Below are 24,148 nucleotides of genomic sequence, written 5' to 3' on the forward strand. Positions count from 1 at the left end.
GCTCAAAACAGGGACAGGCTGTACATGTCCTCCAGGTCACTTTAATTTTGTACCGTTCCAGGTTCTACAGGGCAACAACTTGACAGCACCAGCCCTGCATGATTCTGCAGAGCTACCTCCACCAGGAGGTAGAGCTACCAGAGCTACCTCTTCCAGGACAATAAGCAGTGCAAAACAAAGCAAAGATTAGACTGACAACTTTTAAACAAATAAAATTCTTTCTGTTGTGTAATACAATCAGTGCCAAGCACCAAAGCCTTCCAGGGCCACAAGCTGTAGAGAATTCAGAATACATTGCTTAGGGTAGCTGGGCACCACCTTAAGCTTCAAAGCAACAGGTTGTGCCCGCTTAGAGACCAAAGCGGGCTGGGGTGCGTCGTGGGGTCAGGACCTCCCCCTGCTCCTTTCGCCCAGGGGTATAGATTTTAGTAGACCTGTCAAAGAGGACAAGGGCAATTAATGGAAAATGCAATCTTTTCCTGCACCAGAACTCCCACAGGCATGGGCAGGCAGGGGCATCACGCACCTTGCACTGCCCAGTGGGTTACGGCGCTCCTGCTCCTCCCGGCGGGCACGCAGCTGCTCCTCTGCCAAAGCCATTTCCTCTTCCATGGCAGATGCCTCCTCCTTGGCACGGCGCCGATTCTCCTGAGGCAAGGCAGCAGCAGGTCAGGGAAAGCAGACTCCCTGCAGGCCCACAAGCTTGCTCACTTCGTGTCAAAACACACACATACAGCACCAGGATGCAGAGGGCCTGCATACTTACCTGGCGTGACTTGCCAGCATGTTTGATACTGTAGAACATGGGGCCCAGCTCTGCCAGCCACTCTCCATCCACAGCAGTGACACACTGCATGTACTCCTGCAGGGACAAAAATACCAGGATAGCAGGATGGCATCCTTAGGGCATGGGCACTGTTCCCAGAGCCATAGCAGCTCCCTTCCTCCCCCAGTTGCTAATGGCACTTCTCAGGCTGAGACCATATCCCTTCCAGCCAATTCCTCCTTGCCTCAGAAGCTGCTACAGGTTGGATTTGACCACAAGGAGGATCAAACATATCCCACAGAAGCCAGAGAAAAATAATGGGATAAGGGACAAACAGATGACAAAAACATGCCTACTTGGTATAGATAGGAAAGGCTGATACGTACCACTCAGACAGATCTCAGTCTCAGCAAAGCCCTCCCATCTCCCCTGGAGCACTCATCACCCTTCCTGATAACCCTCAGCTCAAGCTCACCTTAGTAGTCATAACCAATTCATGGTACACAATATAGTCTGGTGTGTAGCCCATGCCAAACAGAGAGCTCGTGGGGTGCAGGTGGCAGGGCATGCCTGTGCGGATGTTCACATACTCCCCAATGCCCTGCAAAGACAAGTGTGCTTAGTCCACCTGTTCCCAGGCAGGGCCTTGCAGCCCCCACGCAGCTCAAGACACCTCTCACCTTCAACTTTGCAGCCTGATGGAAATACGCAGCACAGATGCACTTCCTGACAACATCCCAGTCTGTACCACAGGATGCCAGGCTCATTCGCTGCTGCACCATAATGTCCTTGAGCTGGGCACGCACCTCCCGCACCTGCAAAGGTGTGTGCTGGTCAGATCCCTCTTCTGTATAAGGCTGTGTCTTCCAGCCTTACAGCCACAGCCTCACCTTCCGCATGGCCTTGGCATGGATGAAGTGCTGATTGCACCACAGGGTAGAATAGCTGTTATTTTTCCACTGCAGGTAAACATTCAAATAAGTCAAGTGGTCACTCTCTGGAACAGCAAATTTCTCCCGCACTTGGTCACTCTCCTCCTCTCGGCCCTAAAGGGTGAGCACAGAACATGGGTTAGTCAAAGGGCAAGTCAAAGGGGCAGGGAAGTGCCCTGAGCTGCTGAACAGTAGCATCTTGTACCTTAGGCCGGTAAAAGATGGCAGGCACAGACAACATGGAGACAACAAGCAAGATCTCAGAGCTACAACCCATGTCACAGGAGACAATGAGCATTTTGGAGAGTGCAGGGTCCAGTGGAAACTCCACCATGAGGCGTCCTGTAGAGGTCAGACCACCTGTAGGAACAGAACAGGGATCAATGATCAGCAGCTGGGCAGACCCTAGTTCCATGGGCTGGCGGCCTACCTCAGCAGCCAATACCTGTGTTATCCAGGGCCCCCAGGATCCACAGCTGGTACATGGAGTTAAGCATATTGTCTTCAGGGGGTGGATCCATGAAGTGGAACTGCAGCAGGTCTTGCACACCCAGGGACTTGAGCAAGAGCACTACATTGGCGAGGTTGGTGCGCTGGATCTCAGGCACCGTGGTCGTCAGCAGCTCATTCTTGTAGGCACTCTGTGTGTAGAGCCTGGGAAGAGATGCCAAGATCATGCTCCTCCTGTTTGGCCACTGCGTTCCTTACAGACTTGCCAGCCTCTGCTCAGTCCAGCCCTGCATAGCACAGGGTAGCAACCCGGCACCCAACAGCAGGACCCTGGGGAGGCACTAGCAGTCCAGCCAAAGTGGTGTTTCCCCAGCACATTGGGGTGTTTGGGCTGCAGCACAGAACATGACTAAGCACAGCCCTTCCCTGGTATCACAGCATAGTCTGGGAAAGGCCTTTGGCTTGGTTCTTATCCCAGTGGCATCCAGGGCAAACTAGCCACAAGTGAAGATGGGTACAGGAAAAAAGTGGAGCACATCCTTTTCTCTGCAGAAGGACTGGGTACAAAGAAGGCTTCAGCCCTGCCTACTGCCCACACCACCCCCAAAGTTCAAGATAATGAACAGTTCCAGTGAGAAAAAATATACATAACCTGATGCCAAGCTGAGCATACAACAGGAACAGGAACACCAGTGACATGCCTACCTGAAACAATGGCCTGGGCCTGTCCGGCCAGCTCGGCCGGCCCTCTGATTGGCATTGGCCTGACTGATGGGGTAGATCTGCAGTGCATCCATGCCTATACGGGGGTTGAAAACCTTCAGGGCACAAGAAAGTCAGACAGAAGTAAGAGGAAGGCTGGATCATGACCTCAGAACTCCCTCAACCTACCCCAGAAACCAGAGACAGACAGTATAGAAAACCCTGGCTCACCTTCAACTTGCAGTAGCCAGAGTCAATTACAAACATGATACCATCCACTGTCAGTGAGGTCTCTGCAATGTTAGTGGCAACGATGCACTTCCTGACCCCATCAGGAGCCTGCAAGAACACTGCATGTCAGTCATACCCCTGGTCACAGCTCTGCTCCATTGAGGAGAAGAGCAGGGTGGCAGATGGACGGGGTGACTCTTGGGAATAGGGGTGGGGTACATGCTTTCTCTCACCTTCCACATGCAATACCAACGTATATCTACACCACTCACTCCTGCTCTGTACCATCTCCCGCTCCAGTTTTCCCTGTCCCCACCCGAATCACAAAGCACACATCAGCACCTTCTGGAAGATCTTCGCCTGCAAGTCCGAGGGCAGCTGAGAGTAGATTGGCAGTACAGCAAGAGCAGGTGCCTTCTCCAGCTCCTCAAGGTGCTCCACAATCTGTTCTGAGGTCACCTAGATACAAAGACGGGTGAAAACATCAGACTGAAACAAGGGGGTAGGATAGTGCCTGTCCTTCCAACTCACCTCAATATCCTCCTGGCCAGGCATGAAGATGAGGATGTCTCCAGGAGCACCAGACAAATGGACCTGCAAGGCTTGTTTCACTGCAGCCTCCACATAATCCTCCTGTGGGGTCTGAACAGTACAGCCCAGGTTAATCTGGACCAATATCCTTACCTGCCCTGTCCTACATGCAAGACTGTAGCACATCACAGCCACTCCTACCCTGTGCGTCCTGTGTGTCTCCCCCAGAGTACAGCACAACTAGGTCACAACCCCCGCTGCCAACAGCATTTCCATTCACAAAAGTAACTATACCTTGCTGAAAAGAATATCCACAGGAAAAGTGCGCCCAGGAATGTGGAAAATGGGAACGTTCCCAAAGAAGGAGGCAAACTTATCTGCGTCCATGGTGGCTGAAGTAACAACAAGCTTCAGATCCGAGCGTCGCGCAACCACCTAGGGAGCAGATGAAAGGAACAATATGGAAGGTGCATTTATGCATGGCTGTAGGCTGTTTTCATTCTTACTGAGACAATGGCACATGACAGAGCTACTGTTGTACTCCAGAGGCACTGGCTGTGCATGCCAGGGAACACTGATGCTCTATGGTCAGTGCAGTTGAAAAGATCTGCCAACCCCGGTCCAGGAAACCTTAATCCAGCAAAGTCCTCTGAATGGGCAGTTTTAACATTCAGCCAGCAAGACTCTGATAGCATTACAGAAGACTTAACGCCCCCCAGATCCAAGGACCAGGATGCTGGAGCAGTCAAGTGCAGACAGAGTATGTGGCAGCTTTGCTTCCCTCGCCTAGTCCTGGCAGAAAAGGGCTGTCCCAGACGACGTGCCCCATACTGCTGCCCTCTAGCCCAGGCTCACACACACCTCCCGAAGCAGACCAAACAGCACATCAGTGTTGAGTGAGCGCTCATGTGCCTCGTCCATGATGATAGCACTGTAGTTGTCCAGGTCAGCCTCCCTCAGTGACTCACGGAGCAGGATCCCATCTGTCATGTACTTGATCACTGTGTTCTCAGACGTGCAGTCCTCAAAACGGATGGCATAGCCTACCTGGCAGGGCAGAGATACCAGAAGTCTTCCAGCAGTCCCATGCAGTCTCTGTCATTGGGTGACACCCCTGTGCTCCCTACCAGACTCACCTCCTCACCCAGACGCACCCCCATCTCCTCACTGACCCGCTTGGCCACCGACATGGCAGCCACTCTGCGGGGCTGTGTGCAGCCGATCATGCCATAATCAGTGTAGCCATCCTCATGGAGATACTGTGTCAGCTGTGTTGTCTTCCCACTCCCCGTCTCCCCCACCACAATGACAATGCTGTTGTCTCTGTGGAAAAGGAAGAGGTATTTCTTCATACATCTTCAAAGAAGGACTTTTGTGTTCTCTAGCTAAGCATCATCCTACTCAGGTGGGAGAGCTGAGCAAACGCAAAGCAATGGGTTTTGCTTTCTGAGAGTACAGCTTCCCAATGGTCATGATTCCACAATTCCTCAACTGAGCTCCCAAACATAGGCCAGTGTGCTGGGGATGCCCTTCCAGCCATACCTGAGGATGGAGAGCAGTTCCTGCTGTACAGCAAAGATGGGTAGGTATTGCCTCTGCTCCAGGATCGATTTTTTCTTGGCAAACTCACTGCTGGCTTCACTTTTTTCTTTCATGTGTTCAGCAAACTTCTGCTCTGTTCTAAGGAAACACCACAAGTCCTGAAACTGCCTCTCCACTCACTTTGCTATGCACATAGCCCCTGTTACCAGCTGTGCAGGGTACTTCAGAGCAAACCCCTACTTGTAATCCACTTTGCCATCTTCTGTCACCATCTCGTCCTTCTCCTCCTCTTTCTTGATCCCCATAATGTCTCCCAGTTTGGTGCCTGCCAGCTCCCAGTGCTTGTGCTGAGCCTGGAAGAAGAGAGAACAGCATAACTTTGCCACAGCAAGCACAGACAAAATTCTTACCCAGTCCTACTCCTAAGACTAAGAAAAGGATATTAGTACCCCAGTTCCCCAATGCAGAATGCACACTCCACTCCTACGTCAGATTCTCCTCTTCCAAATTAACTGAAGCAGAATTTTAAGACATTGAGAGGGATACACAGACTTCAGGCAAAGGATTACCAACTGCCTCCTAAGAAAATAGCTCCAGCTGCTGACTCTTCCATTAAATTTGAACTTAAACCTACACAGATGTGAACCAGAGAAAATCTTCCTGCCCTTGCCAAGACCTCATGGGTTTTTCTCCTACTTCTGCTATCAGTTTAGCCACCACCACCACTCCACTCACAGTATAAGTCAAATCCAGACCACTTTCAATGTACAAGGAACACACCTGTACTTTCCCCACAGCTACTGTGTGAGCTTTAGAGAAGGTCGCTAGAAAACACCCCCAAAAACTAATCTGCTCCCTTACCCCATACTTCTCCTCACAACTCTTCTGCCGAGACCTGGCAAGGTAAATCCTGCTGCCATACTGCCTGCTGACAGTCCCTAAGCTACCTGGCATTCTTCCACTTGCCTCCTTCTCCAGTAATCCAAATGTTCAAAAGCACGGTGATTCATGTCCCAAGGCAGCGCACAAGAAAATCACACCACAGCAGCTGCTACAAGGCAATGCAGTAAGCTGGGCTGCCAGGATGTCCCAGGTTACAAAAATATGAACTCCTTAGCGTCACTGCTGCCAAAGCCTGAATGCTGCAGAGTCCAAACAAGGCTCTGAGGAGCTACATAACGTGTACAGTGGGCAGTAAGCCACAGGGCTGCATACCCTCTTACGCTCCTTTTGCTCTCTGTGCTTGCGCACCAGCTGGCTGCCTTTCCGAGCTATGATGGCCAAATCCGAGGTGGCATCCTTCACAGGGATGACTGGCTCTGGCTGCAGGGAAAAGGCACTGCTTTATTAAAAAGGCCTCACATGTACAGAGCTCCTTGCCGTCAGTACCTTCAGCCATAGTCTCTACCTGCTTGGTGAAGACAATCCTTCCATCTAGGAAAGGGGGCACTAGATTGTGCACCAACAAATGCACTTTAGCAGAGTTATCCTCCTCAAAATCTTCGTCCACCTCAATCCGATGGACCACACCACTGGTCAGCATGCGATTTGTCTCCCAGCGCTCATTATCCTGCAGGAAACAACGTTATCAGAAACACAATGAAGCCCCACAGAAAATCACAGAGATCATACTAGAACACCAAGTTTGGGCCTGGGCTCTACACTGGCAACAGGATGGTTCAAACCTAGTGAGCCTGAAAGGAAGCACAAGGGAAGGAACAGTAAGGGATTGGAAGCAGTAGAGTACAGGAACCTGCCCACAGGAAACACATGGTCAACAGGACTGTCTCCAAGGAAATGCAGGATAGACATTGCCTGCAAGGCAATCAGAATACATGAGGAAGGCTGGACACAAACCTGCTCATGTAAAGAGTACAGCTGTCCCCAGTATCCATTGGGCCACTCTGGACAGCCCCAGTAATGTAACTCACACTTAGAACAGCAGGAGCATGGTCCTCTGCACTTCTGCTGCCCTGGACACTGCAATCCACCAGCCACTCCAACTGGGAAATCTGCCCATGCAGGAGTTGCAGGGCTGGGTTTTCCAGGGGAACTCAACCACAGTTTCCCTCTGAGCACTACTCCTTCAGCCTGGCCCAAGAGTGTCCTTCTCCACTTGAGAGCAAGAGCTCAACAAGTGGATATTTTAAGAGGCAGCAAACCCCAGGTGTTCAGAGCAGCCAACCCTGTGTCTTGGCCTTACCTCATTGATCTGCCGCCGCTGTGCCGAGATCCGCTTCTGCCTCTGCTTGTGCAAGTGCTGCTCACGCTTCTTCACATACTCCTCAGAGGAATAAGCCAAAGGGTTGTGAAACTCATCGTAGCCCTCATCCATCATGTACCAGTCCCGGTCAGCTTGCTGGGAAGGGAGAGATGCAGCACTGAGTTCTGCCCAGCCCCCAGAGCCTGGTGGCCCCAAGCCCCCAACCCGTCCCAGACTCACCCGCTGGTCATCCTCCCACTGCTGCCGCTCTTCTTCTGTCTCAAAGGCAATGCCCTCCTCTCCTTCTGTGCGCCGCCCTGGGGTGAGCCAGAAAGTCCAGAATGTTCCCAAGGAAACCCCAATTCTGTGCCACAGGATAGGGGATTCCCCACTGCCCACCCCGGGCAGCTCAGCCCAGATTCCTCACCTCTCCCTCGGGACAGGCGTGGTGTGGCCCCCAGGTGCCTCCGGTCATCAGCCCATTCATTGTACTTGTATGACGGGGTCGGCAATGGTGTCTTATCAGAGTACCGGCTCCTCACAGACCTGAAAACACAGCAGGAGGGAGGAACTGCATAGCCAGACCCTTCTCATACACACAGCTCACAGCACAGCCCCAGGCACTGGCACCTGTCCCGCTCCCGCCGGTCCGTGTCCCGCAGCGATGACGGCCGGTGGCTGCGCTCTGAGTCTCGACAGGAAGGTGTGGGAGATGGAGACTCCCACTGTGAGCGGTGGGCACTGCTGTAGCCACCATCATCCTCCTCCCAGCTGGAGCGAGATGGCGTGGCTGCATCTGGTAGAAGAGATGGGGGTTTGACACCTGCTGTTCAAGCAGCGGTCCTGGGCATCTGGAGCCACCTAACTTCTTTTAAGAAAGGAGCATGGAGAGAAGGTACCCACTGGCCCTCCCTCTAAGGGAAGGGAGCTGACCTAGTGATTCCAAGGAATGTCAAAGGATCATATTTCCATCACACAGGCCCAGAACAGACCCCACCGTGCCAAGATCTGCCAGAGTTTCAAACACGCACAGCTGGCACATTGCTCCCAAACCCAAGTTGAACTGGAAGTTTTATGCTTGCCTTAACCATAAGCAAGATACAAGCTTTTCTGTCACCCCTGTCCTGCAAAAACAGCAGGAAGCATAAAAAGCTCTAAGCCCCTCCCTGTTAGGTCTCACATAAGAGTTTGACTGGGTCCCACTCCCACCTTTAGGCCGATGTCGGGGGCTCTCAGGTTCACCCCTCCTGCCACTCCGCTCTGATGAGCCATCCCTCTCTGATCTGCTGTGATGACTCCTGTCCCGCTCCTCTGCAAAAACAAAAGAGGATCAGGTGCCTATTGCACAAGCAGGCTTCCGAAGTCTGCTGCAAAAATCACAACAAACATTAGTAAAGACTACAAACAGGGCAAAGGACAAGCCCAGACCCAAACCAAAAAAGCACCACAAAGGTCTCTGAGCAATTACCACGGTCTCGTTTACGATCGTGGTCCCGATCCCTGCTGCGTTCCTTCTTCCGGTCCTTCTCCTCCTTGGAAGAGGCAAAGACTCCATGTTCCCGACGCTCCCTCTCCCGCTGCCGGCTGCGTTCCAAGAACTCCTCGCTTACACCCCCAGTATAGGAAGGTGTCTCCACGTGGACAGAGCGGTAATGTCTGGACAGGCAGAGCGGAGAGAAAAAATTCTCAGAAATGCTGAGCAAGAGCTGCCCTTCAGCTGGCGTAGCAGAGCTCAGGCTGCAGCCTGTGCCACAACGCCCCGCAGACCCCCTCTGTCCGCAGCGGCGGCTGCGGCGCTGCCCGTCACCGGCCTGCCCACCCTGCGCTCCCACCCGGCCGGCACCGGGCATCCCCTGCAAACGCCACCTGTTCCTGCGAGCTCCGCGGCTGCTCCGGCTGGCCTCGTCCTCTTCCTCCTCCTCGGCGCTGCCCGCCTCGTCACGACCCTCTTCCCAGTCCTTGTAGGACGCGACCCGGGACCGCTTCCCCCCGGCCGCCTCCTCCTGGCGCTCCCGCCGCTTCTGCGCCGCCAGCACGTCCAGCCCCAGCAGGGAGACGCGCGGCGCCGGGGCCTTAAAGACGTGCTGCTCGGCGCCCCGCGGCCGCAGTACCAGCCCGCCCGCCTCGCCGCTCGGGCTCGTCCCCGACAGCCGATGCAGCGACTCCTCGCCCGCCGCGGCCATCGCGGGCCCGCAGCTCCCTTACCGACCCGGCCCCCGCAGCGCCGCCATGGCCGCCCCACAGTGCTCGGCGGAAGGAGCCCCTCTAGCCAAAGGCACCATAGACACGATGGCCAGAGCCTGTGGGACAGCCACCACCACCATAGAGTTCCGACGTCGCTAGACAAGCCACGCTCCCCGCCGGGGCGGACTTCCGGCTACGCAACCTCCCCATGGGCACGTGGGCGCGGGGCGGAGTCCTGGGAGAGAGCGGGACGGACGGCGGGACGGACAGACAGCCAGCGGGATAGCAGCGGGACGGACAGAGGGATAGCAGCGGGGACAGCGGGATAGCGGCGAGGACAGCGCCGCACCGGGGACAGCACTATGCACACTCCGCACCGTGCAGGAGCGAGCAGCTCTCAGAGCCCCCGCAGCCCTGCAGGACCCCGCCGGGAGCGAGGGCAGGCACACGCCAACCCCCCGTAGACAGCCCGTGCAGCGCCGGGCAGAGAGAGCCTGCACGGACAGACAGACATACACAAGAGCCTGCAGCCTGGTGCGCAACGTTTTATTCCCTCACAGTCTGGCCTCAGCCAGCTGCCGCTGTCTCCTTCACGCAGGCCAGAACTCCTCCACGAGCATGCCGTGCCTAGCAGCTGTGCAGTCCCGTGCAGCTGATTCTGCCAGCTGGTAGCAGGTGTCTGGTAGCAGGGAGGCCGCGGGGCAAGGCTCCGCCTGCATCCCCACAGCACGGGTCCTCCCGCAGCCCGCTCATCCCACGCAGAAGGTGCCGCTGCCAAGGACACAGCCTGTGGGACGCATTCCGTGCACTGTGGTGTTCCTAGCACTGCTCACTCAGCCGCTGGCAGTGTCATATACTTCAGCATGGCAGGAAAGCCAAACGTGGCACTGCAGCCCCAGATTGAGATGTAGCCCACCTGCCCTGGGTGCACATAGTTCTGCCCTCCTCTCTAAGAAGCACCTTCAGCTTCAGCAAGGCCAGGTCCACAGCCTGTGGGTAGCTAGAGTGCAGCAACAATGTGCTCAATGCTCAAGGTGGGCTGCTCCCAGCTGCCCAGGAACAGCTGCAGTGTAGGGACAATCTCCTCCAATGTGGTTTCTCACTGTGATGTTCAGGTACACATTCCTGCCTGTGGCCAGCCCTCGCTGGTCACTGAGGAGTGTGCCCCCACAGTGAGGTTGTGGTGAGTCACCATCTGGCCCTGCCAAGGGAAGCTGCCCATCTGAGCCAGCATGCCCCCAAAGATGCACTGTATCTGCCTGGGGTGGGCTTCTTCAGCTTCACCCACACTATATAAGGCAGAGAAAGGCCCAGTTGAGCCCTCTGAACCCAGTAGGTGTCAGGTACCTCCTGGTGCTCAGCAGGCCAGGGAGCAGCACTACAGATGGAGGTTGTGAGCAGCCCCTGCAGCCCTTCAGAAGCCCAGACTGCTCACAGCCCCCACTGCAGCCTGGCTCACAGACAGGCAGCCTGCTCACAGACAGGCACATCCTTAACAGCATCAAGGCACGCCCGTACCTGATTCTCATCACATTTGTATGCCCTTTTAAAGGAGAACCAGAGTCAGCACCACTGCCCTGCAGCCAGGCAGGCACAAAGGTGCTTGTACCGCCACGGGGCTTGGATGAACCCACATGAAGTGGGGTGAAGTATCAGGCTGAATCACCTAGTACTGGGGCAGCCCCACACATTCCCTGAAGCGGGGCAGAAGTCCTGTCCCTGGGTGCTGTGCCCATGCTGTGTACCCCACCATCACCAGAGCTGTGCAGCCAGTGGTCCATGTGCTTTGCACAGCTCCAGTATGCAGGCAGAGAATGCTCAGCTGGCCCAGAGCACCGAGCCCAGGACATGCCCCCCACCTCCACTAGGTCCCTCCCTAGTTTTGTCTTCCTGCCCCGTGCCTGCTCGCTGCCAAGCCCCAGTTCTCCCCTGGAAGGTACCGGTGGCAGCTGCAGTCCCTAGCACACTCCAGGCCAGCCATCAGCAGCTCTGCAGGAAGAAGAGGGCATCCTCAGCAGAAGACTCCTATCTTGGCTCTCAGCTGTGGGGTCCACCAGGACGTGGGGCCTGGCTGGGCTCATACCCTGTCCCAGTAAGAAAAAAGGGGCAACTCCATGGGCCGGGGCCACCCACCAGACAGCTGTGAGTCAGACCTGGACTCTGCTGCTACAGAAGTCAAGGCTGCAGTGTTGAGAGTGGGGTGCTTCCAGGCCCAACACTGATCCGCTGTAGGGCCAGGTCTTCAGCCAGGCAAGGATAGACACAGCACCAAGGACATCCGGAGACATATTGGTGCTGCTCACCCCATGCTCATAACAGCCTCCTCCTGCAGGTCATTCCTGCTTGGGGCTTCCTACTCACCTCTTCTATTACCACCTCCTTTGCCCTGGCGCAGCCCACGGGCTCCATATCTCCTGACCCTGGTGCCTGCAGCCAGCACAATTCCCAGAAGGAAAAGCACAAAAAGCCCATCTTGCTTAGCACCAACCTGGCAGAGGCTCCCAGGAAGCTGCCAAGCCCTGAGAGGAAGCCAGTGTGCCAAGAGTTTCCCAGCAGTTGTAAACAATTTTGGTGAAGCGCTGTTGTGCAATCCTGCTCTGCAGGGTGGATTGCAAGAGGCTGCTGAGGGAATGCTTTGTGCAGGGCGAGCTGTTGCTCAGGAAAGGCCCGAGATGACTGCAGTGAGTTCAGGGTGAAGGGAAAGTCAGCACCAGAGATCCCAGAGACAAAACCAACAGACAGAAGCACCTTTGATCACGCCCTTTCCACAACTGACAGGGTATGATTGCAGCCATCTCCGAAACAGCTGGGTACTGGCACCCAGCACCATCACTGCCTTCCCTCCTGTCCAAGGGCCTGGCCTCATGCAGAAGTCTCTGCCAGGGAAGGACTGATGCATTTGTCAGTCCATCCCAGAGCTCAGCTACCCTGGTGGCTTCTCCCACCAGGAAAAGTGAGAGCAACATAGAGAGCTGATTCTGCTCAGCTGAGGAGAGCTATGCTACATCCCTCCAGCCCATGGGGTGTCCCCACAGCACCACACAGGACCAGGTGAGCCAAATGTTTATTGACACTCAGTTCTGCTGTCCACAGGGAAGCGAAAACACAGCCCTGAAAAAGCAGCACTGTTTTGAAGGCCCTGTCACCTTCTGCCCACCAGTGCAGACCCTGCTTCACCCATCAGATCCTTCCCAAGGGCTGGAACCAGGACCTTATCTCAGTTTCAGTCTGGCCAGCACTGGAATTGTCACACCTATCCCTGCTCTGCCATGGCTCCTCCCAGATAGACCTTCATTCTGCAGCATGTCAGCAGCGGTGATCTGCTCCAACTGCCTCCATGACGTTCTTGAAGCCCTGCTCCCTAACCAGGGACAGTGTGTGCTAGGACTGGGCTGGCACTGCTTGGGGGACACTAGCACACAGCTGTCCTGAGCTGTCCTAGGACCAGGGGCTCTCTGGGGACGTGCCTGGCCTCCACTTACCTCAACAGCTCCTCCAGTTCCCGCTTCACTGCCCCCACCACTGGTGGCCCATGGTACACAAGTGCGGTGTACAGCTGCACAAGTGAGGCTCCAGCACGGATCTTCTCCAGGGCATCCTGCCCGCTGCTCACCCCACCCACGCCAATAATGGGCACCCGGCCTGTGGGCAGGGCGCAGGGTCAGGATGGCACAGGCAATGCTGACACGTGCCCCCAAGCCCTGTTCTGCCATCACCTTGAGTGAGAGTGTACATCTCCCTGATGGTCTGTGTGGAGAGCTCCCGCAGGGGCTTCCCACTGAGGCCCCCAGGCTCCATGCGCTGCCTGCTCCGGAGGCTGCTGGGCCGGCTCACAGTGGTGTTGCTCACTATCAGCCCATCCACACCTAGCTGCAGGGGCAGTAGTGTGAGGACACAGCTTCCACAAGCAGCCCAAAATTCCCTTCCCCTCCTGCCAGGTCAGGGCCACCCAGCACACAACCCAGAAACATGCCTGGGGACAAAGCTGCCTCTCACTGCCTGGGTGACCCACATGGGCACTCACAGACTCTGACCAACCCAGGACACCATCCCTACAGCAGCCAGAGAGCTGCAGGCATACGTATCCTTCTGAGAGGTGATTTGCCAGGACCACCACGGTCCTGCCTCCAGTGGCCTCTCTTCCTACTTCCTCACCTCACAGACAACACTGGCGATGTCCTGCTTGTCCTGTGCAGTGAGGTCAGGGGCAATCTTCACCAGCACGGCTGGCTTATGCTTGCAGGGCAGCAGGTCCCTCTCCACCAGCACCTGTAGGTGCACATGGCAGTGCATGGCAGGGAGAGGCCTCCTGCCCCAACTAGGAGCTATGGACACCCACTACCACAGGCAGTACAGGGACAGCCCCTGCTCCTCTACATGGCACCAAAAACAGGAAAGGCACCCTTGGCACAAGGTCTGGAGCACACAGCAGGCATAAGTCCCCAGCGATGCCTGAAGTTGTGGGGTGGATGGCCGCTGCCTCTTACAGGAGCAAATAAAAGGCAACACCTCACTGCTCCTGAGCCCTTTGCTGGCATACAGTGCCCTAGTACACCTCTCGGCAGCAGCTAACGGGGACATCTCAGTGGTCCTGCCCACCATGCAGGAAAGCCACCCCCATTCTTCCCTGTGCTTGATCAAACCCACTGACTGCAGCAGTGCAGATACTGCCAGGAGATGAGATGCATCCAGTGCTCTAGCTGTGCTTTGGGCTGGCTGGGGAGAGGCACCTACCTTGCTTAGCAGGTCCCGCAGCTCAGCCTTGCCCTGCAGGTCCCGCAGCCCTGGGGTGTTTGGGCTGGACACGTTCACAACAAGGTAGTCAGCCAAAGGGCCCAGTGTCCGGACCCCAGCCACATAGTCAGCTGCAGCATCAGTAGAGTTCTTGTTCTTGCCCAGGTTGACTCCAAGAGGCATCCCAGCTGGAACCCAGACACAGTTGAACCAGGGCAGCAGGACCAACCACCACCCAACAGCCAGAGCACCCAAAAAAGGAGATCCCAGGACCAGCTAAATTTAAGATGAGGATATATAGCCCATATATTTAATGAGGATGGGCCTGGGACTGTCCTGCAACCACAGGAGCATTACCACAGCCACCCCAGTCAGCACCTCCCAGCATAATAGCCTTCAGCCTGGAAGAGGTTGTCCTCAGGATCTGCCCAACTGGGATCCTCTTGGCTTTGGCTATGTTAGCAGACACAACCTGCCCAAAGCAGCAAGTGGAGCTTGATCCCAGAGAAAACAGCAGGAGAAATGTGCCAAGGTACAATGCCAAGGGTGAGACCACAGACCCGAGAGAGTCTTGATAAGTGTCCCTTGCTCCAGCTGAGGTGCTCCTGTGCCTGGATACTAGCATTACACACCAATCCTGGCCTACAGGTACCTGGGAGATACCCAAACCTACCTGTAGACCCCAAGAGCAAAGGCTTACAAGTTTGTCTCACCACCAGTGAGCCTCATCTGTGTCTCCTGGCGGGCTCGCAGCCTGCGCTCCACCACGATGTGGCCATGGCTGTTGAATCCATACCTGCACCAGGACAGAGGGGATTCAAGGTTGGGTTGTCTGCAGGCCCTGAACAGGACATGTGAAGGCAGGTGTGTGGTCTCTGCAGCTTTGCTCAGCACATCCAACCAAAAGCCACCACAGCACCAAAGATGTGGGGCCACCCAAGTATTCACCTTCCCTCATGGTAGGACACTGCAGAGCAGCTGCTCTCAAAACCCACCTGTTGATGACCGCCTTGTCCTCTGCCAGCCGGAAGACTCTGGGCTTGGGGTTCCCTTCCTGGGGCTTGGGGGTCACAGTCCCCACTTCCACAAAGCCAAAGCCCATCTTGTACAGCCCGTCCACAGCTTCACAATGCTTGTCGAAGCCAGCAGCCAGGCCCAATGGGTTGCGGAATCGCTGCCCAAGGACTCGCACCTCCTGCGGGGCTGGGGCTGGGTCAGACCCCACAAACTCCAGGACCCATTCCAAGGTCTCTCTCCAGCCCCCCTCCCGACAGACCCGGCCGCCTCCCCTGCCCTTTCTGGTGTCCTTGTGGGGTGCCAGCCCGAGGCTCCCTCGTCGCCCGCCACGGGCTGCGACGGGACCCAGCCGCCTGCGCAGCACGGTGAGCTCTACGAGCCACCCCCTATCCCTCCATTCTGACCGCCCTTCCGACCTCCCCGCTACCCCCCGCCCCGCCGCGCTCGGGACGCACCAGCGCGGAGCCGTCGGGACGGGCGGAGGGCAGCAGCCCGAGGGCGGCGGCGCGTAAGGCCAGGCCGTGGGCGGCCTCGGGAGGCAGCGCCCGGAGCGCGGGCATCACCGCCGCCGTGTAGAGCCGCTCGTCGCCTGCGGCCAGCGCCGATCCCAGCAGCACCCCGCAGCCTCCCAGCAGCAGCAGCCGTCCCTGCGCCAGGCCGTCAGCAGCGCGCCAGCCACGGCCCGCCCCCAGCAAGCACACCCATCCCGTCCCGTGCCACTCCCTCCGCAGCCAGCACACCGCCCCGGACCCACACCACCCGTCCCGCCCGCCGCAGCCATAACCGGCTAAGGCCAGACGTGCCCCGGGTCCCCTCAGCGGCCCCGCCGGGACGCCCCCGCGGCCCCCGGGCGCTCACGCGCAGCGGCGCCGCCATCGTGCTCAGCCCGAGACGCGAGGGCACTTCCGGGAACCCCCTCTGCGATTGGCGGAGACCGTACCCCTCCAGCCAATAGCGGCGCAGCAGAGCTGGCGACGAGGCGCGGCGCGCGCTTTATTGAACGAGAGCAGCGCGCGAGCCGCGGGAAGCGGCCGGGGACGGACGGACGGGGCTCAGCCGCAATATCACCGACAGGTACGTTACACTCCGGGGTGCCTCGCCCGCGATTCGCATAGGGTAAACAAGGTGCAGCAGCATATCCCATCAGACCACCCTGCATGCCTCACACCCACCCCCTCGATGAACCATGGCCGCTCAGCACCCGGGAGGAAAGCTGCCGCATCAAAACCCCGAGGCAGCAGCAGAGCCTGTCTAGCTCTGCCCTCTGTGGGGCTAGTCACATGCCCAATAGGCCCAGGCAGACATTGTTACCCTCCTGCAAACTGAAAACAGACTCCAGTGAGAACACCATGAAGGCCAGTGAGGGCTCTCCAAGAGAAAGCGTCTGCTGGCAGGCATGGAGCCATCACGGAGGCAGCCAGGAACTATGCCCAGAACATGTGCAGCTTCCCCATACAGCTACCCAGAGTGACAGGGGTTCTTCCCTGCCTCACTCTGACAACGTTCCCCACAGTTCATTTCCTGAAGCAGCAAAGATCAGGAAAGCAGCAGCACTTGTTGTAAGTACAGTAGGAAGAGAGCTCAAGAAGAAGAGCATGTTCATTGGAGGTTAATACAGGAAACTAATTTCAAAGGGAGTCTGTGAAACAGAGGGAAGATGCCACAGCTCCTTCCTGCAGCCCGGGAAGTTTTATGTTTTCTTCTTCAGCTCCTCAAATCTCCGTGAAAGATCATCAAAGTCAATGTCTTCTGAGGCAGAAGAGTTGGCGCCAGCAGATGCTGTTGGCAGTGTGTCTGGCACAGATGGCAATTCAGGCAGTACAAAGTTATCAAAGGTACTAGGAGCTCCAGCTCTTGGTTTAGGAGAAGCTTCTGGCTTGGGCTCAGGCCCTGTTTATAAGAGAAGTATCACTGCACCTCACCATCAGCACACACTTGCTGGGCCAAACAGAGCCCACAAAGGAACAGTCATTCCAGCAACAAGCAGTACCAGTGGAGTTTTCTGAACAGCCCCTAATACCAAGGTTTTCCAAACCTCAACATACTCACCAGGCACTAGTACAGCAGCATCCTTGTCAGAGTCAGGCTCATCAATCTGAAAAAGATTGATGAGTTACTCTCAGTTACTACAGCTCTGTCCCACCAGGCACGGTCACACCAGCACACAGGCAGAGCTCAGAGGCACAGCTCTGGCAAAGCACTGCACTCCTCCACAACCCTAGCAGGCAGCCACGGCTTTGCAACAACCTGCCTCTCTTCCCAATAAACAGAGGCAGCTCTTCATCTTTTCTCTCCCTCCTTGTCAACTAAGCTTCACTGACCATATTCTGGAACTGGATAAATTGAGCATATCTGCTATCAGGTCTGAAACATTTATCAAGGCCACCAGTAGGAAAACACTGCCCCCTTCACCCATGTCATCACAGCTCCTTGCTGCCTTTCTTCATGAAACACTGACAGACCCTTGTGACTAGCAGCAGGGTACAAAATGTCCCATTTCAGGTCTTGATCTGTCTGGAAAAAAGGTTCATGGCACACTCAGCTGTGCTAGTAAAACTTCTTATTCCCTGCATGCTACAGCCCTTAACACTCATTTCTACCCAGTTCACCTGCATTGCTGCACCTGTGAGAACACAAAAGTGTCAGCACCCACAATGCTCAATTGTGCTCCTCCCTACTCAGGGTAATGCAAAAACAAAAACAGCTTGTCACCAAAAGCAAAGTGGGAGGCATGATGACAAACTGGAGCAACAAAACCAGAGACAAGCATAGAAAGGGAAGTCTTCAGCCTCTGCTTTGTTGTCCTCAAGGACTGAGGAAAGTCTGTGAAACAAAGTCTTTAAAAACACATCATCTAGGTAAGCCAAAATTGTTATCCAGACTGTTAATTAGTTCAAAAGCCACAATTAAACAGACTCAAGGTGATAAACCCTTCATGCTGCAAAAACCAGAGCTTGTGGATTCTACTTATTAACTGTTTAACATCACTTTAACAATGCACCAAAAGAAATCTTGGCTTTCCTTTTGTGGGAACTCAAAATGTCTCTCAGACATTTTTAGAGGTTCCAGGCCTTGGTCAGAAGCATTCTAGACCCTGGCAGACAGCTGAAAAACAACTGTGATTTTGAGTTTGAGCCATGGAATGAATGACCAACTTTGGAGGTGGAACAACCAATCACAAAAGGTTAGATAGTATAGTATAAGTAGTTACGAAGTAGAGGGGAAATTTTTTTAGTATTGTACAGGGGGGTTTTAGTGCTTGTACAGGGGGGTTTTTACTTTGTACATGGGGGTCAGAAGTTCTAAGATGGAGGAAAGTGGGCTGAACCCATCCTTCTTCCTTCTTCTTCCTTGCCTCCATGTTCTTGGTGATGTTGGCACTCACAGATTGGTTTAGAGTAGAAAAACACTTGGCAACGTAGGTAGTAGGTATTGGGGAATAATTGTAAACATGTTATACGTAATATATCTTATAAAAGATAGCAGCAACCCTGGGCGGAGGGAGAGACGAAGAAGACAGCAGATAGAGAGGATGTCAGGGTGTGTGTGTGCCTCTACCCAGGCCACTGATCAAATAGCTGCAGTCCAAGAACATAATCTGTTAGATAACTAGCAATAAACTGCCTTGAGACCGAACAGCTAAAGCCTGCGGAGTTTTTCTTTGGAAGCACGGGTTGGAGGAGGAATTTCACCACCACATGTGGCCCCAAAACAAGGCTGGGGTTCCCACATCCTTTGAGGCCAAAGCACAGAGCTGACTGAGGAACTTCTCTCCACAAGTCACCCTTCCATCATGTGCAGTCAGTGATTTACTACAGCAGCAAGCAATGCCAGCATCACTGCAAAAGCCTGAAAGGTTAGCAGCAGTATCCTTTACAAACTTTTCCCTTCTCTGTGGCTACCACTGCACTCTTGAGGATCCTTCTGCTGCCTGCAATGGCCATTAAACTCAGGTACTTACGGAATCGTATGTGGGTGGGTTTGCCGGAATTGGTGGTGGGTGGATGTTAGTGAAAGGCTGGTAGGTCCCCACTGGCAGGCCGCTGAAGTTCTCCTGTACAGAGAGATCAGTCATGCAGCAGACTACTCATCTGAGACACCACATACCTACAGCTGCCATGGGAGTCACAGGATAGAGTCTTAGATAAATGCAGGCAAGTATTCAAGTGGATAAGAGTTTTTGCTTACAAGGAAGAGATTCTCAAGACAGATGTAGTTACCTGGAGTAGGCAGACCCAGGTAACTGGACTGTGGGTTATTCTAAAGAACCAGCACAGGTAAACATTTAATCTTTCAAGGCACGAGAAGTACCAGGCCAATAAAGGAAATACACTGCCATTTCTGGCCCTGTGTACAGTTCTGCAGAATAGGAAAGTGGCTTCTGGCTCACACAAGGCTTTGAACTGCCCTCATTTGTCACACAACAGCACCTCAAGGACCCAGAGCTGGCACAAGCCCTCAGGATGTTTATTCTGCCTGGGTCAACAGCTAGCTGATGATACTTGGCCCAGATTTTCCACAAAAAGTACTTCAGCACTACTGGGACCATATTAAAACTTTAAGCCATCCCACTATTCTGCTCTCCAGCCTACACAGATATCCTGTAAATTACTTAATTCAGAGAATGGAGGAGTTCTTTTCAGATCCCACATTCCACCCTTAGAACAAATCACCTGCAACAGGCATTGGTTCAGTCTTCTCCCCTTGCAGGTCTGAAGGCAGGACTCTTCTGCATTTTTCTGTGCTATTCCCACCCCACAACACTCACCTGATTTCTTTGACTGAGTTCTGGCACACTACCAGCCTACCAACTTCAAAGTGCAGCTCCAACTCCTGGACAAAAGCCCGGCAGTCACAAGACTGCCTCAGGAGTCAAGTCTGGACTCCTTTGTTCCCTGAAGGCAAAGAGGGCTGGCTGGAGAATAGGGGTAGGAACCTCCACAGAAAAGATGCAACATATTAAGCTTCAGCTGCACTGTCAACAGCCTCCATCCCAGGCAGTCTCACACTGAGAAGATGGCCTGCTGACACACTGAGCTATCAGGTACAGGGCTAAGCACCACACTAGGAGTCTTTCACAGACAAAGGAAACACAAAGCCCAGGAACTTACCGGTCCCTTTGGAGGTGGATAGGAGAAGGGTGGATTTGTTGCTGGCACGGGCATAGGCATCATCACAGGCATGGGTACTAACCCATCATGACCTATCATTGGGGCTGTAAATCCACCACCTCCACCCCCTCCATGACCCTTCTTCACATCATCCGTGAAGCCCACATCAATTAGATCAGCCTCTCCGCCTGCCGGGGCTTCAGCCTAGAAAGGGTGGAAGAATTCTGCTCACAAACACATCTCATGATCACTACCCTCTGTACACATTAGATGCAGCATTTGTCAATGGACAAAGATGGGAATACATATCAGCAACAGAACAGAGAGCAGCTATACAGTGGTATCAACAGAAAACAGAACGGGAACCAGGCTGTAGTATGTGTAACTACTGCCACATGCCATAGGAATGCATGAAGGAAGAAGAATCATGCTATGCTAGGGCTATCTAGAAGACACCAAAGCACAAGGACCACCCAGTTCACTGCAATCCCACATCCTGGGGCTCACTCACCATCACTACTGAGTCAGGCTCATAGGGAACATTGTAGTTTTTTGCAATCTCGATGAGGTATCTCTCCACCAGGATCTTGGGTGGTGCTTCCACGCTCAGCTTGTGCATCAGCTGTAACACAAGGGTGGAGAGGCTTAGTAGGGTCGGGGCAATCAGGCACCCATCAGCTCTGTACCAGTGCCATCCCAGCCAGGGAGCAGCAGGCAGCCCTGAGGAGGCTCCTCCCCCAGTACAGCATGCTGCAGGCAGCCACAGGGCCTGGGCTCTATTTGCTCTACCCTTCCCCATCCACAATCAGCAGAGCAGGGCCTCCCTGCCTGACCCTCAGCACCATGCTCCAGTGCAAGTAGGCCCTGGCTGCACAGCACCTCCTGTGCTCCAGAGTGACTGCAACCATCAGTCACTAGCCACAGTCCCAAGGAGCAGGCATGACTGCTCTGCCAGCTCAACCTGTTCTACCAGCTCCTCACCCTGTCGTTGACTGTCCCAATCTGGTTTGTCCGGCAGAGCTTCCCATACTCCTTGCTGTACTTAGCACACAACTGATCAGCAACCTGCAGCAGGAGAGAAACTCTAGAACATGCATACCCCTGCTTTCCCCCACCTCAAACCACACATCCACTCAGCTCCCTCCCTCATTTTTCCCACTGAGTACCCCAGTTCAGCAGCTGCAGCCACCTCAGATGCTCCATGGACATCTGGTTTCCATCTGCAGAGCCCATAAAAATCCTCTGTTTTAGTGATATAGAGTCCCAGACAAGGGCTTCCATCAGCATCTGGCAGCATCACCTCTGCCCTGCATGCGCAACATCCCTCAAGCACCCCTACTCACAATCTTCAACTCAGCCACTTCTGACTGGAGGCGTGGTGCAGCCCAAATCAGTGTCGATACTGCCTCTGCCAGGCCAGAGTCCAGCTCCCTATGACCAAAGAAAACAATTCTCTCTTCATCCCGTGCACCCAGCCTTTGTTGCCTTCAATCTGCTTAGCCTTTAAGTTCCCATCGTATGCACTGGGCTCCACAGTCTTCCCTACATGGGGAAGAAAAGGTCTCTGGAGAGACAAACACAGATGCCCTTCTATATGCCAGACCTGCCCCCAGCAGTGCCCCTTCCCAAGTCCAGGACCCTCTCAGCCAAAGCTTACTTCATGGACTGGATCAAGCCAAAGCGGGCAAGCAGCAGATCACAGTACAGCTCCAGGATCTCCATGGCCTCCACAAGGTAATCTTCACGGATGATGTGCTCCACACGAATCCTGGCACGTTCATCTTTTCCAGCTGCCAGGTAATCTGCAATCTCCTTCCTTGCCTTCTGGGCCAACTCAGCTGCAGCACACATCCCGAGCCTGGTCACTGTGCTGGCCTGGGCTGCTGCCTCCAGACCACCCACAAGTCCCTATCACACATAAAGACAGCTTCTCTCCCCTATCTAACCTCTGCAGCCTGAGACACTCAGGTATGGTCTGGCATGTCCAGGTCTGAGCACACAACTCATGGCAGAAAGGAAAGTGGACTTTAGGCTGCTGGAAATACTCCTGCATCTACAACTTCCCTGCAGAGTTAACCAGGATCACAGACCTGACCTGTGTCAGGGCTGGGCAGGTGGGGAGGGTCTCCCACAGTACCTAGGGAGTTCTCCACTGTGCTGTTAGCACAAACAGCCCACAAATGTTAGCTGTTACCTACGACCCCACAAACTGCACTCCAACAGCTACCAAAAAAGTGGACAGAGGCCAGACTGCTCTTCCAGCTCCTTGTGCACCAGGCAGGTTGTAAGGCCTGGTCTAGCAAGGAAGAGCAAAAAGCTACTCCATTCTTGGCCCATGAAAGTACTCCAACTTCAGAAATACCTTCTCAACTCTCCTGAGCCCCAAAAGCATTCTGGGTCCCACATGCCCCCTTAATACTCACTCTTTTTTTTCTCCAGTAGTTTGAGGCGATTGATGACAAGGCGCAGGTTGACTCGCAAGCGCTCTGCCTTGAATCCAGAGCCCAACATGACAAACACTTTCTGTGGAGAAGAGGGATGGTCACTGGAACCAAGAACTGTCAGTCAGCACACTAGACACTGTTTTACTGGGGGGGAGGCCAAGAAATTCCCCAAGCAAACAATCCTGAATCTAGTTATTTATAAGTGACTGAACCTTACGTGCTCATTACTTCCCTTCCCACATCATAAGCCTGCACCTCACCAAGACCAATATGATTGGCCTTAGAACTTCAAAGAAACTTCCTGGACATTTTTTAAAAAACGGAAAAGTCAACTGAAGAGCCAAGCCCACCTCTGCCCTATCGAAATATAAGTTATAAAGCAGCTATATAATTAACTCGAGGGCGGTTAGAAACTAAGATAACAATCTCTTCATCAGAAGGAAAAAGTTGCTGTTTCGCACTCCCCAAACTCTTCTTACGTACTGAACACATGCTTAGTCTCCCAGAAACCAGTTCAACTTATTAACCCTACAGAAAGCAAACTATAACAGTATTTAATTATAGCATTCTGTTTGGCAAAAACCGTTCATCAAGGAAAAGCTTCTTTAAAAGATATCACATAGAAAGACCTCGGTTTACATCTCACCTCCCCATCCCTCCCTGCCGGCGGCGGCACTGCCCAGAGCGAAGCGAGCCATGGCCTGATCCGGCTGCCAGGACGGCCGCCAGCCGCACCAGCCGCTCGGCGAGACTCGCCGCGTCTGGCCTAATGCCCAGGGATAGTTCGGACAGTGTGCAGGAGGCCCTACATGAGCTCCACCGGCGCAGCTGCACCTGAGGGCTGAGGGGAGAAATCCCTCTCCCACCCCAGCTAGGTGGCACCGACAGAACATCCCACAGCACGAGCGGAGCAGATCCCAGGAGCGAGTCCCAGGGCTGCGGGAGACCCTGAGGCATGGCTCCCTGTCACCGTCTCGGACGCCGAGCGCTCCCCACGGCCGCACTCACCACCCGCTGCTCCGCAGGCCCGCCACGCAAAATGGCGCTCGGTTCCGCAAGACTTCATCACGTGCGGAGTGATCCTCGAAGCCGGCACTCTCCGCACCCAGTCTCCGGCACTCTCCGCACCTAGTCCGGGCTACAGAAGAGCTGGCGCGGCGGGCGCTGTCCCGGAAAATGCGGCCCTAGCAGAACCGCGGCTGGGGAAAGACGAGCACGGTCCGGGAGAGCGGTGCAGAGGGACTATATAGCCCGGCGGAGGGATCCTGCAGTCACCCGCTGGTGCCACGCCTGATGGGCGC

General features: G+C 54.7%; 3 protein-coding genes and 1 pseudogene across 10 annotated transcripts; all 4 read right to left on the reverse strand.

Annotated features, from left to right (window-relative positions):
* Positions 1–186: 186 nt before the first annotated feature.
* On the reverse strand, positions 187–9,724 carry DHX38 (DEAH-box helicase 38). Of its 2 annotated transcripts, none has more exons than XR_014957760.1 (26): positions 9,224–9,724; positions 8,826–9,013; positions 8,567–8,668; positions 7,988–8,153; positions 7,785–7,903; positions 7,598–7,674; positions 7,358–7,513; positions 6,563–6,724; positions 6,370–6,477; positions 5,395–5,507; positions 5,155–5,292; positions 4,749–4,935; positions 4,474–4,659; positions 3,907–4,047; positions 3,613–3,723; positions 3,424–3,540; positions 3,082–3,189; positions 2,854–2,966; positions 2,144–2,352; positions 1,904–2,058; positions 1,657–1,812; positions 1,447–1,581; positions 1,242–1,367; positions 767–862; positions 527–687; positions 187–434 (listed from the first exon to the last, which is right to left on the reverse strand). XR_014957760.1 is itself a non-coding variant. In XM_021526899.4 (26 exons), exons 1-26 carry the CDS (start codon positions 9,538–9,540, stop codon positions 350–352), a joined length of 3,693 nt encoding a protein of 1,230 aa, XP_021382574.2. In that variant the 5' UTR covers positions 9,541–9,724; the 3' UTR covers positions 187–349. The 2 variants fall into 2 exon arrangements, 1 of the variants encoding a protein (XP_021382574.2); XM_021526899.4 differs by having other exon boundaries at positions 527–648.
* Positions 9,725–10,071: 347 nt separating this feature from the next.
* On the reverse strand, positions 10,072–10,871 carry LOC110468788 (haptoglobin-like; annotated as a pseudogene).
* Positions 10,872–12,588: 1,717 nt separating this feature from the next.
* DHODH (dihydroorotate dehydrogenase (quinone)) lies at positions 12,589–16,187 on the reverse strand. Of its 3 annotated transcripts, XM_085589319.1 has the most exons (9): positions 16,151–16,187; positions 15,748–15,939; positions 15,271–15,470; positions 14,989–15,071; positions 14,276–14,463; positions 13,697–13,810; positions 13,258–13,411; positions 13,024–13,183; positions 12,589–12,902 (listed from the first exon to the last, which is right to left on the reverse strand). In XM_085589319.1, the coding sequence occupies exons 1-9, from the start codon at positions 16,166–16,168 to the stop codon at positions 12,848–12,850; spliced, it is 1,164 nt and encodes a 387-aa protein (XP_085445445.1). In that variant the 5' UTR covers positions 16,169–16,187; the 3' UTR covers positions 12,589–12,847. The 3 variants fall into 3 exon arrangements, with proteins under 3 accessions (XP_085445445.1, XP_085445447.1, XP_085445446.1); XM_085589321.1 differs by lacking the exon at positions 15,748–15,939; XM_085589320.1 differs by lacking the exon at positions 13,697–13,810.
* Positions 16,188–16,828: 641 nt separating this feature from the next.
* Positions 16,829–23,906, reverse strand: IST1 (IST1 factor associated with ESCRT-III). 5 transcript variants are annotated; one of them, XM_085589323.1, is made up of 10 exons: positions 23,494–23,906; positions 22,827–22,926; positions 22,061–22,241; positions 21,747–21,834; positions 21,385–21,468; positions 20,915–21,025; positions 20,404–20,607; positions 19,254–19,346; positions 17,342–17,387; positions 16,829–17,182 (listed from the first exon to the last, which is right to left on the reverse strand). In XM_085589323.1, the coding sequence occupies exons 2-10, from the start codon at positions 22,912–22,914 to the stop codon at positions 16,983–16,985; spliced, it is 1,095 nt and encodes a 364-aa protein (XP_085445449.1). In that variant the 5' UTR covers positions 22,915–22,926; positions 23,494–23,906; the 3' UTR covers positions 16,829–16,982. The 5 variants fall into 5 exon arrangements, with proteins under 5 accessions (XP_085445449.1, XP_021382572.1, XP_021382573.1 ...); XM_021526897.4 differs by having other exon boundaries at positions 23,856–23,881; XM_021526898.4 differs by lacking the exon at positions 21,385–21,468 and having other exon boundaries at positions 23,856–23,906.
* Positions 23,907–24,148: the final 242 nt, after the last annotated feature.

Source organism: Lonchura striata, chromosome 11, assembly GCF_050655825.1.
Source record: "Lonchura striata isolate lonStrDom1 chromosome 11, ASM5065582v1, whole genome shotgun sequence".
In the NCBI taxonomy this organism is placed as follows: domain Eukaryota; kingdom Metazoa; phylum Chordata; class Aves; order Passeriformes; family Estrildidae; genus Lonchura; species Lonchura striata.